Genomic DNA, 13,414 nt, shown 5'->3' on the forward strand with positions numbered 1-13,414 from the left:
AGGAGAGCTTTGGGTGTGTTGTGCTGTGTGGCTTCCTAGGTTTTCTTCTCTTCTTTCTTTGTTCTTTATCCTAATAATATTGTTATTTAATTCATTGATGGAGAGATTGTAGGTGTATGTATTTTGTGTATATATATATGCTGTTAAGAAATCTAAGGAGTTAAATTCATGTATAAAGAATCGGTGTGAATCTTAGTCCAAAAATTCTGCACATAATCGCTAACTTTAAAAATCAAGAAACCATATCAAACGGATGAATTTTAATCTGAAATTTTTACAGTAGATCAATTACACATTGAATTGCATATCTGAACTTTTTCATAATTTTTGGGAGTCGAAATCCATATAAATTGAGGTATTCAAATCTGTCCAGGAAACCAGTCCGAAACAGTAAATTCGGGATTGTTGTTCTCTTTGGGTATAAATCCAAAAATTATCAAATTAGTGTCATTAGAACCGGTTATGAGTCTAGTTTCGTACGTTTTTGGCCTTGCATTGATTGCTCGTGTATATTAAGAGAACCGTTAATTTCTTTAAAGTGCTGCAGAAAACAACCTGTTTGGATATAATAAATTGTAGATAATTATTTTGATAAGAAAATCAAGTGAAACCAATTGGGTTTGAAACTTAGGATATATTAGATCATATCTAGAGGTTATTGGAATTTTTTGAATAGCGTGGAGTGGGTTTTGTAATTTTCAAAGTCAGCGAATAGGTTGGGAAGGTTTGTTTGAAATTCTGTTTTATCTTAAAGTCACAATTAATTAAGTTTTGACCGGAACCCATGTCTTGGGTGATTTTAAACCTTGAAGAGCATGAACTTAGGTAATATTTAAGAGTAACGGTGAGTTGGGTTGAGCCGTGTTAGTGCGCTTTAGTCTGGAGTTACTTAGTTCGTATTCTTTAGTATTTTTAAATTAGTAGTGACGTGTAGTTTTCATATTGGTTCAGGGCACTAGTTGGACTTTCATACTCTATTTGAGGATTATATTATTTCGTTTCCAGGTGAGTAGTTTCATGCTACGTATTTTTATAAATGTTCCCCTACCCTGAACTGTTGGAAAATTAAATTGTTGTTTCAAGACTAAACTGTTTTGATAAATTATTATATTATCAATTGAATCAAATTGTTTCTGAAACATGTGTGAACTTGGCATACTGTAAACTATTTGTTTTGGTCTCATGTTTATAATGATGAACTACCATGTTTTGCGAAACTGATGTGTATTGATTATTGGGACCATGTGTGTATTTAGTCCAGGGAAATTATTCCACTGTGTGTGGTGACTCTGGCCACTAGGGAACAGATCCGGGTTGGGCCGTGATGACTCTAGTGCTCAACGATTGTAAGGAACAGACCTTTAAAAATAACTAGGTGACCTTCAATCGGATCGTCTTTGAGAAAAGGCCCAGGTGCCACCCTGAGGATGACTCTTAGTTCGGTATTGGATCCAACGGGGCTTATAGCCTGAGAAATGTGTGGCAGATTATTTGTTTTTCTTGGTACCCAGAAAATTATTGGTGTTCATGTTATAATCTGTTTTAAGTGGAAAATGTCGTTTATCATGTTCTTGCGAGACATGAGTATTTTAAGTGTTGAATTGTGGAACCTTCTTTTTGAAACAGATTGTATTTACCAAACTGTATGCCAATCTAGTTTCTGTGATATATATCTTATTTTGGAATTGAACCCTGTTTTCAAAACTATATTTACTATCCATGTTGCTACTCACTGAGCTATCAGCTGACTTAGTTGTTACCATTTCCAGGTGTTAGAAGGACTTAGAGTGGACTCATGGCGTGGCGGGGACTCAATTGCATGGACCTCTAGGGCATTCCTTTAGTTTAGAGTGTTATGTCAAGTTTGTGCATATTTATATTTATTCTTATCGAAGTTCATTTAGGATTATTTTTGATATATGGGTTGTTTATATCCCATAAGTTTGGATGGTTTTTGATTACGGTTGATTTTGCCGTTTATAATTGTGACATGTCTGGATTGAGTTTTGGTTATTTATTATTGGACTATTGTTCAGTTGTTCAATGTGATTGGATTCGTGTTTAGGCTTACGTGTGCCTTGGGCTAAGTCCCTGTGGGCCACGGCCGGTCATGCCCAGATTTGGGGTGTGACAGAATGTCATCTCGAAGGACTTCAAAGGATAAATGGGAAAAAGCAGCAAGCAAGGTCTGAGCCCTAAATTGCTGATAAGGAGTTGGAGGCACTGGGGCCTGGTAGGGGGTGAAGTATTGGCCCTCAAAGAGAGTGAGCCTCAATTCATCAATCCAATTTGGATTGGAAGGCAGAGGAGGAGCAGTCGGAGGTTCCCTGTTTGAATCTTGGAATTTAGGTCTGGCCACACATTCTAGCTAATCGAAGGTATAAAGTTTTGCTTTTTTGGCTAAAAGCGCATGACTGATCCCTAAAGCTTCATCAGGACGTGGGACATTTCAAACCATCCGAGATGGCAAGGTAGAAATATACCATGATGAAAGCAGATTGTCCTCAAGACTGCGTATACGGTCAATAGAAACATATGGATATACTACAGAACTGCGTCTGAAAAGGGGGATTTTAAAAGAGTCATCGAATTCAGGGATTCGGTGATGAATGCGTTCCCTCGTTTGAGGTTGAGTAGGAGTAGGCCAAGTTCCCCAGCCAGAGGTCGTAGAAGAAGAAGAAGAAACAGCAGCTTCATCCCACGCGGAAGGCTTTGTTGTAGAAGAAGAGCTTCTGATATCCATGGTTGCAAATTTGTGTTCCAAAGAATCGTAAGCAGTGAGTTCTTGGTTCGAAGGTCGGTGACTTGCGAAAGCTTCCATAACTTGTATAAATGGGGGTGGATAAAGGTGGCTAATCAATGCATGGAGGTTTTTTCAAGGACGAACAACATTATCAAATAACTTTTCGTATGCTTGATCAATGTAAGAAGAGACTTGCTTGGCCATAAAAGATGTACCAGTCTCTTCGAATACTGAGATAGTCGGAATGTTCAAAGGTTAGAAGAGAATTTAATGCAAATGTTTCATTGATGAATGACGGTTGCATTTCTGAAAAGTGCAAAGCTCATGCACGTTCTAAGACATGGATAAAATGCCTTGATCCACTAATATCACTAAGTATTGGGTATATTATTGCAGGGGGTAATGTTGGCTGCATATTTTGTATAGGCCAATCACAGTCTAACACGTGGCAAGATGAGGGTAATACGGGAAGACAATTCAAATTTTCAACCGTAATCATACGCGTGGCAGTCAGTATTGGTTATTGTAAATCTGCGTAGCACTGGATCAGCAAAGAGATGCAAGATACCATGGCCTTAACAGTTACTCATATATTTAAATTTAAAATCAGGAGGGAAGCCTAACTGCAGACATGGCGTAGTGGAGCTAACTGTGAGGAAACATGATCAGTAATCATGGAGGGATGATTCGACGGTTGGAAGCTCATTTCAACGGTTATCATTAAGACGTATATATAGTGGAAAATGCCCCAGAAAGAACCCCCAGACTCAGATCTAAAAAACCAATTTTATCTACTTTATTTTTCTTCCAGTTTTTACATTTCTTGTTCTTTATATTTCTGTATTTCAAATTCTTGCACTACACTTCGTTCGTAGGAGTAGTTTCAAGTAGTTTGTTGCTGTAAACCTCTGCGAGACTGATTTGGATCATTGTAAGTCTTCCATTTTACTTAATGAAATGCTACAATTGTTCTTCATTTAATCGTTGTTTAATTCTCTTAAACAAAGCCACCAGTAAAAGTCCTCTTCATTGAGGCTGAAAGAACTAAAATACAATCATTTGATAATTGGTTGACAATTAATATTCTGTAAGGACTGCTTGATCCTTGCTGGCACGCTTAAAATTACAATAATAACCTTCGAAAGTCAAAAATTCAACAATCACACACACACACACACACACACACATATATATATATATATATATGGATTCGACTACTATAAATTGGATCTAAGATTTTATTTTATTTTTTTTGTTTGTGTGTATATGTTAGTCTATGGTTCCAAATGCAGTCTACCAATTCAATTAGGAATTAGATTCACTTATTTCATCAAATTTCACAATCAAACGAAAGAACGTGTGGATCAATTCATTTCCGGTGTGTTAACACCACATCAAATTTAAATCTATAACATACATATAAATTTTGGACAATTTTTTATTGGTTAAATTATTTATAAATCTTATTTGGAAGACTTATACAAGATATGGTCTTATGAAAAAAACTTATAACCCAATAGATTTTGTGGTTTTCTTGTGGACACATTTACCCCAATCTTAATTAATTAATAACCTGATTAATGATAATACCATATATAGGAAATCTAATATTATCATAGATTGTTATCATATCTATATGATTAGAAATTTGAAATTCAAAATAACATAATTAATGACAATTTCATATATAGGAAATCTAATGTTACCATAAATTATGATTATATCTATATATGGTTAGAAATTTGAAATCCAAAATAACTTAATTAATGGCAATACCATATATGAGAAATCCAATATTACCATAGATTGTGATCATATCTATACGGTTGGAAATTTAAAATTCAAAACGTAAACGTAATACGTAACATCTCAAACCCAATGTGGCATTCCCAAATTCAATGTGACATTCCCATATATTTTTGAAATTTAAAATAACTTGATTAATGGTAATATCATATGAAAAATCTAATGTTACCATAGATTGTGATCATATCTATATGGTTGGAAATTTGAAATTCAAAATATAAATGTAACATAGCATTCTAAACCTAATGTGACATTCCTAAACCCAACGTGACATTATCATATACTTCTCATCGCAAATTCAACGTAAATGTAACATGTAACATCGTAAACCCACCGTGACATTCTCATATCATATGTTTCTCATCCCAAACCCATCGTAACATTTCAATACTCCATTGTTGAATTATGAATAATGTAACCTCCTAAATCTAACATGTAACATCCCAACACAACCCACCCCATGTATTGAACCACCATCACCCCCAACTCAACGTAACTTCAACGTCAAGCGATAGGATTCAATCCACATTCAATCACAAACCCAAATCTCCAATAATTTTGCACAATGTACTGTGATATATATGTAAATACTAATTACAATAAAAACACAATACACATTCAAATACATATACAACCGAACAAACACACAAATGTCATCTACTACATTGTGTATGTGGATTAACATTACACACTAAATGTAACATACATCCTAAGACGATCATCCAGATCTGAATGTACAATTGCCATCCTGCGACATGGTTTACATTCGACATCCAATTAATTACCAAAACCAAATACCCACAACCTAACCCTTGAACCCATACACATCACCCCACATATCGAACATATCAAATCGCATCAACCATCACAATGTCAAATACACACATTCAATCAGAACATTGACCAAAGTGTACCTATCAATGAGTGTAATAGATTGTTAATATCCTATTAAAGATGAACAATCCACACTTCAACAAACAGTAACACACTTCAACCAAAAAAAAAAAAAACATACCTCTTTCCTTCAACCGATTGGAGTCGAAATATGTCGAAAGAATCAACACACAACTCTCAAACTTCATCATATCAGCAACCATATTCATATCCGTTTAAGAAATATTTTGAAAATGCACTGGAATCCCGCGATCAAGGCGAAAAAAACTCGCATGGTCGTTACCTGTAGACTTGTCTTTTCTAAAAGCTTTTCCAAACGTAATATGATGAATGAGAGAATAAGGTACAATATGGAAACAAATCAAGGGTATATTAGTACACTAATATTATTCATTTACAACTTATAAGACCTTATGAAACGTGTTCCTATTTAAAGAGGATTTCAAATTCTAAAAAAATATTTATAAGACTTTACATTAAATAAGTCTTTCAAATAAGACTTATAAATAATTTTTTTATTTTATTTATGTATATATTTTTTACAAATACATAGCATTAATTGACCTTCCCGTTGTTTGTTTTTTTTTAAGTAGTTGGGTTTTACAAGATTCAAGAGAACTCACATGGGAATCCCATCAAAAACAAGTAAAATAATATCTTACATATTAGAAAAACAATTTCAATTTCAACATTTATGTTCTCAAACAGGAATCCAAATCCGAAAAACAGTACATATTCTACATATGTATATCTATCAACATGTCTTTGAACATGGTTAACTACCATTCATAAGTTTTCCACATGCAAAAAGAGATTCAAGAACCCAAATGTTGCTTACTAGAGCTTCCAACACCACCACCACCACCACCACCCTCCCCATCCTTGGGAGGACCTAAAGAATTCCCCATAGGATGATTCTTTTGGTTTTCTTTATTAATGAGCGATGAAATTGCTGCCGCGACAGCAACCCTAAACTTTGGATCAGAAGCGATTGCAGTTACATTATCGGCCAACAACTTGTTTCCTTCCGCTCCTCTAGTACCCGAAAAAAGATTATTGGCATTGATAGCATTACCGCTATGATTATTGCTTAGTGAGCTACGCATCCAAGGAAACCCTAATTGAGCTGCTGAGCTTGAGGGACCCGCCGCAGGGTATTGCTGGTGTTGTGGGTCACAAGCATTGTTGGTGAGGTCAAGGACAATCCCTTTAGAAGGGTCATTAGGGTTAAGGTTTCTAATACTTGGTGTGTAAGGGGATATTGAGTTTAGCATGTGAGAGCTATGATATGGGAAGGATGGTGATTGAGTGAAGTTTGTGATGCCATTTGAATGAGGATTGCTTGAATCTACTAAGACAAAGGATGCAGCTGTGGATGCTGTTGATGCCATGGCTGTGGCCCCCACTGGGAGTGGATGATTATGGGTTCCTTCATAGGTTGTGATGAGTATTGACATGTCCTCCAAACACCTTTGTACCTATTTATATGTAAAAATCACTAAGAGCAGTTAAGGATCAAAACAAAATTAACAAGATTTGAGATCAATCAATGTAATGCTGATATTGAATTCCTGAAAACATTTTCATAATCATACCTGTTTTCTAACCGGACATCCTGGAGCTACTGTGCATCGATAGTAGGCTCGTGGACAAGGATTTCCTTTCGCAATTTTTTGCCCATATTTTCTCCATTGGCAACCATCATTCATCTATGATAAAATTTAGAATTACTTGGAATCATGGTTTAAAAAATGAGCAAAAATGTGGTAAATTGCGTTTAAGAGAATCACAAAAGGCATATCATTGAATTTTAGAGGAATTGTTAATGATTTTTTTTTATAAAAAAAATTCACAATCGCAATGCCCAATTCCCAATACATATCATTTCATACTCCTGATACTAATTAATGCACCACGATTTAGAACTATGCTTGGTATTGTCTACTTAATTAATTAAGCAAAATAAAACTTCATAGAAAGTAATTGACAATGGTGAATTGAACTCACTGTAGCTGTTTGGCATCTTGCCCTAACTGAAACCCTTGCTTTTCTGTTGGGTGGAGAAGCAACATGTGTGACTCCGGCCAAGTCACCGCACGGTAGGTTACTTTGTACTGGTGCAAACCTTGTCAAATCTTGATTTTGCTTGTTCTTTTCTTTTTCTTCTTCTCTTTCTTGTTGACTTTCATAAGTTTGAAGCCTCAAAGATAACCCTAATTCATGACTTTCTCTGGTATCATCTTCTTGTGATGGTGATTCCGGCGTTTGGGTATTGATATCCAAAGCTCTTGGGCTTCTGTTCATCTCTTGAATCGCATTTTCATTCCCGTTAAGCGATAGGAAGATCTTAGGATCCTAGATCACATAATTAAGTACACAAAAAGTCAAATTTGAAAAGAAAAAAAATTAAATTAAAAAGGTTTTTAAGTAGTCTAAATTTGCATCAAATGGTGGTTACCTTGTTTTGGTTATTTTGTTGGATGACCGCAAATTTCATCTGCAAATTATAGTAATTTTTCATGGTTTGATCTACAGCTTTTCTCAACACCTTGTTCTCTTCTTTCATCCGGTTCATCTCCATCTGCAACACCGATAACTGGTATGACACAATTGCTTCATCAGTCATCAAATGATAATAAACAAGCCAACTATATGTTAACTTGAAAATAGAAAATTTTATTAACTCGAAAAATAATAAGATACATCAAGACAATAGGAATTAGAGAAGAAAAGGTTCTCGCTACAAAATATATCCCAACTATGTTAGCACACACACTCAGATCAAATCACTAGCGACTACCAATACCCCGAAATGCAAAAAGATTTTTTTTTGGCTGTGGCTATACATATAGATGCATAATCTCTCTCTCTCTCTCTCTCTCTCTCTCTCTCTCTCCTACATACATGGATATGGCTATATACTATACATATACCACACACAGATTCATATGGCAAACTATAAATGAATATAAGTAAACAATAGGTTTGTAACAGTACCTCTTCTGTCTTGAAGTTGTCTTGCAAGGACATGTCTACTGATGCTTCATCATCTACTTCTTCTACTTCTGCTTTTTTCTTGTCTTGGGCAGTTATCAGACCGTCTTTTTGGACTTGCTCATCTTCTTTTGATTCATCTTTAGAATCTAGTTTCAGTGACAGATCAATATCCATTTCATTATTTTCTTCTCTATCCATGAATGCAAACTTGCAGGCTCTCTCTCTCTCTCTCTATGAATGTTGCATTTGAGGCACCAAAGTCAATTCCATCGTCTCAAAAACGTATAAATAGAATTAGACACTCAAGGACGCATCTAAGTTTTGACTTTGTTTAGGTCCTTACATATAACCCACATTTATATGCTTTGCAAGCCATAATAATAATTTTGTTCCAAAAAAAGAAAAAAAAAAAGCCACAATAATAATAATAGTAGTATTATAGATACACGGACGAGTAGAGTGTTGGGTCGCCAGTTTATCACTTCAGTAATTGCAAACAATTCAGTTTATATGGGATTTTGTCTTGATTTTAATTGAGTCTTTTGGTAATAGATGATGAGATTGGTCTCTCGAATTATTAGACTGGATATTGAGTATTATTCATAATTATTTTGTGATTTATTAGATTAATTTTTGACGTGGTCTCCAAAGCTTGATCACTTATTACTATGGACAAATTGTAATAGTAGTCTCTGTGCTTTGATTTTTATGTCATTTTGGTCCCTGTAATTTTAATTGGCTCGATTTTGACACTGAATTTATGATTTTGTTTGAATTTGGTTCAACTGATTACAATTTTTTACACTTTTAACAGAAAATATGCATATAAGTGGCGTGTATCATAATTTTTTAGAGTAAAATTATAAATTTACTAACCTTAGTGAGTTAACCTCAATCAATTCAATTATTATTTTCAGTCAAAAACACTTATGACATTATTAATTGGACAAAATTGATACAAAATTTAAAATTAAGAGTCAAAATTGTGTCAATTGAAAGTGTACGGACCAAAATGACACAAGGAGCAAAATGTACGGACCACCGGTATAATTTGCCTTATTATATTTATATTTATATTTTTTTGAGAAGTTATTTGATAGTCTTGGACCAATAATTCACACTACTTATTATGTTCTCTCTAAAAAATCAACACAAAAGTACTAAGTCCCATTATTTTCACCCGTAAAAATCAAGTTGGGTATCATATGACCTTACCCTAATACCATCAAATAAGTTTTCTATTTGTTTTTATACAAGTGGTATTACTGTTATTATTTTTTTTTTGTATGTGGCTCCTTATTATGGCTAAAAGACAACAAAATCCTTATAAAGTTCTTAAAATTTGAGTATATACTGGATATAAATAATATGTGAGTATGGTCTGATTTGGATTGGTTTGAAATGCAAATTTTCATAGAAACATACAATTGGATTAATGGAAAATAAGAAGTGTTCCATCTAATTTCATTTTTTTATTAATTAGTAATATCTCTCAAATAGAAGAAGTTTCCCATTTAATTTATTTATATTTATTTTTTAAACTTATTATTTTCATTTTTCTTCACCAACCGTCTATAGTTCCCTGCATGATACAGTATTAAGTTTCTTGTTATAAGGTCAAGGACGTATACAAAATTTGCACACTAATTAATTATTTATTAGATGAGTTGTCTTGACCGCCGTGCCTCTTTTGAGGAAGAAAACAAAACAAACAAAAACAAAACAAAAGAATGAAAAATATTGATATCAAATAATGTAGCAATTAAAAAATTGCTTTAGCAAAGTTATAAATAACTCATGTCAAGCAACTATACGATGCACTAAAATAATCAGATTGGCATTAATGATTAAACTATTCCACTTAGACATAAATGAAGAATTCTTGGTTCTCATTGAAAATTTTATTTTATTTTAGAAACAAACAATTTTTTTGGTGGGTGCAACATTAATCATGAATGGGTCTAATTCTATTGATGACATTGAAAAGAAACAAACTTTATACTGTTGATTAATTAAATTTGCATCATTTTATTTTATTCGAAGTATGCTTATGCTGCTTCTTTTTTTTTCTTCTTTTTTTTTTTTTTAATAATTCGGTATTCGGTCCACTAGACTGATAATTCGAGATGCTAATTTTACCATTCACCAGTGGGGAGCTTAATTAAAATGTAACACCAATGAATTGTTTTCACTTAAAAAAAATTGAACTTGAAACTGATAAGGATATTGAAGCAACTCCTATTGCAGCAGATCATCCAGCTGCAAAAACAGCTACAGCTTATTCAGCTGCAATCATAGCTGCAAGTTCAGCTGCAGCTCATACAGCTTCCTTAGTACCAGATCATGGCTTAGTTTCAGCTCAAGGTTCACTAACAGTTACACCTTCCAACTGACTTCCATATCAAATGGTGATTAGTTAGAAGCAATTATGATTTGTTAAGTCAGTTAGGTACCTCTTGTATAAATAAACTTTGTATTTTTGATATTTGTAATGAGAATTGAGTTCAAGCTTTTCATCATGGTATCAGAGCATCTCTGAAGCTCTCACGAGCATAACTCTGGCCTATCCATAGCTTCTCCTGATTCATCTCTATCTTTTTCTTTACCTCCCAATCTCAATCTATTGATCTCTAATCTCAGTTCATTCATTACAGTTAAACTTGATTTTGCAAATTTTCTTATATGGCGCAGTCAGTTTCAAAGTATATTGCGTGCAACTGAGTTGTTAGATTTTTTGCAACTGGATCAATTTCTTGTCCACCGTTGCAAATCAAAGATTCAAGTAGTGTTGAAGTTCTAAATCCAAATCGAGTACAGTGGAACAAAATCAATGCTCATCTGTATAACAGCTACACTTACACCTGTAATTTTTTCTTCTATTCTTCATTTGCAACATAGTTATGTGGTCTGGAATGCTCTTTGTAAACGATTCATAGTGTTATCTAGATCTCACATTCATCAAATGAAGAATCGCTTAACTCATCTAACAAAAGACTCACTGTCAATGGATGAGTATTTGACTCAGATAAAAGAACTTTCTGATCAATTAACTCTAGCTTCGTCTCCTATTGATGAAGAAGATCTGGTACTTCTCACTCTAAATGGATTACCAAATGAGTTTGATGCTCTTAAAACCACTATTCGAGCACGTGTTGAGCCTATTTCTATAGTAGAGTTAACATCTCTTTGAGTTCTGAATCGGTTCACATTAAAGCTAAACAGAGAAAGTCACAATCTCATGAGCCTTCAATTGCTTATGTTGCCTAGTGAGGTTCATCTAGTACTACTTCTAGAGGAGGACGCTCATCCTTTCGAGGTTTCAGAGGTGGTTTTATAAGTGATTTTCATGGTGGCAGTGGCAAATCTGCTTCTCGTGGCAGAGGTCGTCATTACTTCTCCAACTTAATTTGCCAAATTTATGGTAAAAGCAGTCATACTACAATAGACTGCTGGCTTAGACTGGATGCAAACTTTCATCAATCCTCTTCGTTCAATTTTCCTTCTCCATTTGCTCCAGTATTCACTTCCTCTGGCTATTCTTCTCCTCGAGCTTTTGTGGCTTCTACTCCGTCCACTGTCCCTATTGAATCTTCTCCCTGGTACCTTGATTCGGTTACTTCTGATCATATTACTCATGATCTCTCTAATCTCAACATGTATCAGGCTTATCAAGGGCCTGATCAGATCACTGTAGGCAATGGTAATTCTCTTCCCATTCATCATACAAGTAAAGGCCTCTTACCTACTCCTCATCTTTCCTTTAAGCTTAATAAACTTTTGCATGCTCATATCTCTTCCAATCTTCTCTCTGTGCATTAACTCACCAAGGACAATAATTACACTATTACATTTGATGAGTTTTGTGATTTAGAACAAACACTCAAAGGCCATTCTGTACAAGGGCCATAATGCTCATGGCTTATATCACTTTTCACATTTGACATCATCTTCCACTATTGTTGTTCATGTTCTTCCAACATCATTATCTCATGCTTTATTTTCTACTACTACCAGTCCTGTATTTGAGATTACTTGGCATAAGAGATTGGGTCATCCCTCTTAATTGAAATTTACAGCTTTAAAAAAACACTTACATGTTGCTGATAATCACTCCAAGTCTTCTGTCTTTCCTTGTACTCATTATAGTATAGCTAAAAGTCATAGACTTCCTTTCAAGCTTTCCAATTCTACTGTAATAAATCCTTATCTCTTATTCATAGTGATGTATAGGGGCCATTTCGTTCTTCTTCTTTTAGTTACAAATTCTATGTGCTTTTCATTGATGATTTTAGCAAGGTTACTTGGCTTTATCCTCTCTGTTATAAAAGTGAAGTTTTCTCCAAATTTTTGGAATTTAAAACTTACGTTGAGACTCAATTTTCTACTAAACTACAAGTGCTTAGGACTGATGGAGGTATTGAATTTGTTAATTCCTTTATGACTTAATTTCTGAAAGCTCAAGGCAATGGGAGTGTTTGTTTCAGCTTTTCAGAGTTAACTTATGGCTTTTAACTTTGAAAAAGTTATTTTGGACTGTTTGGTTAAACTTATTTCAAACAGTTTATGATTCTAACAGCTTATTTTAACTCAAAAAAGCTGATTCTGAGAAGCTGCTCACCCCTTGCTTCTGATTATCAGTTTCTGCTATGGACATATTAATTTATGGTTATACTCTTAAATTTTTTTATTTTTTATTTTTTTAAAAATAGAAAAAGACTCAAATGGACTATAGATTATTATTATTATTTTTTATGAGAAATGTAAACAAACAAAAAATAAAAATTAATTGAAAAAACTATTTCACAGCTTATTTAATAAACACTACTCAGCAACTTAAATCTATAATCCATCAGCTATACCAAACAGATTAACAACTTCTGATTAAAGCCATAATCTATAATCTGTTAAGTTATAATCTATAAGCTGTTTTAACAGCTACACCAAACGGGGCCATTGTTCATCAATTATCTTGTC

At 34.0% G+C, this 13,414-nt stretch overlaps 1 protein-coding gene and 1 long non-coding RNA gene across 2 annotated transcripts; one reads left to right on the top strand and one right to left on the bottom strand.

Moving 5' to 3' along the window:
* The first annotated feature begins 949 nt into the window (after positions 1-949).
* Positions 950-2,026, top strand: LOC145819552 (uncharacterized). The gene is made up of 2 exons (XR_014360309.1): positions 950-1,005; positions 1,770-2,026. It is a non-coding gene; the product is annotated as an uncharacterized LOC145819552 (long non-coding RNA).
* A 4,057-nt stretch (positions 2,027-6,083) lies between these two features.
* On the bottom strand, positions 6,084-8,771 carry LOC114282815 (putative WRKY transcription factor 9). Its single transcript, XM_028225567.2, has 5 exons — positions 8,441-8,771; positions 7,902-8,039; positions 7,451-7,798; positions 7,039-7,152; positions 6,084-6,921 (listed from the first exon to the last, which is right to left on the bottom strand). Exons 1-5 carry the CDS (start codon positions 8,636-8,638, stop codon positions 6,259-6,261), a joined length of 1,461 nt encoding a protein of 486 aa, XP_028081368.1. The 5' UTR covers positions 8,639-8,771; the 3' UTR covers positions 6,084-6,258.
* Positions 8,772-13,414: the final 4,643 nt, after the last annotated feature.

The sequence above is a fragment of the Camellia sinensis genome, chromosome 2 (assembly GCF_055761805.1).
Source record: "Camellia sinensis isolate YWXY chromosome 2, ASM5576180v1, whole genome shotgun sequence".
Lineage (NCBI taxonomy): Eukaryota > Viridiplantae > Streptophyta > Magnoliopsida > Ericales > Theaceae > Camellia > Camellia sinensis.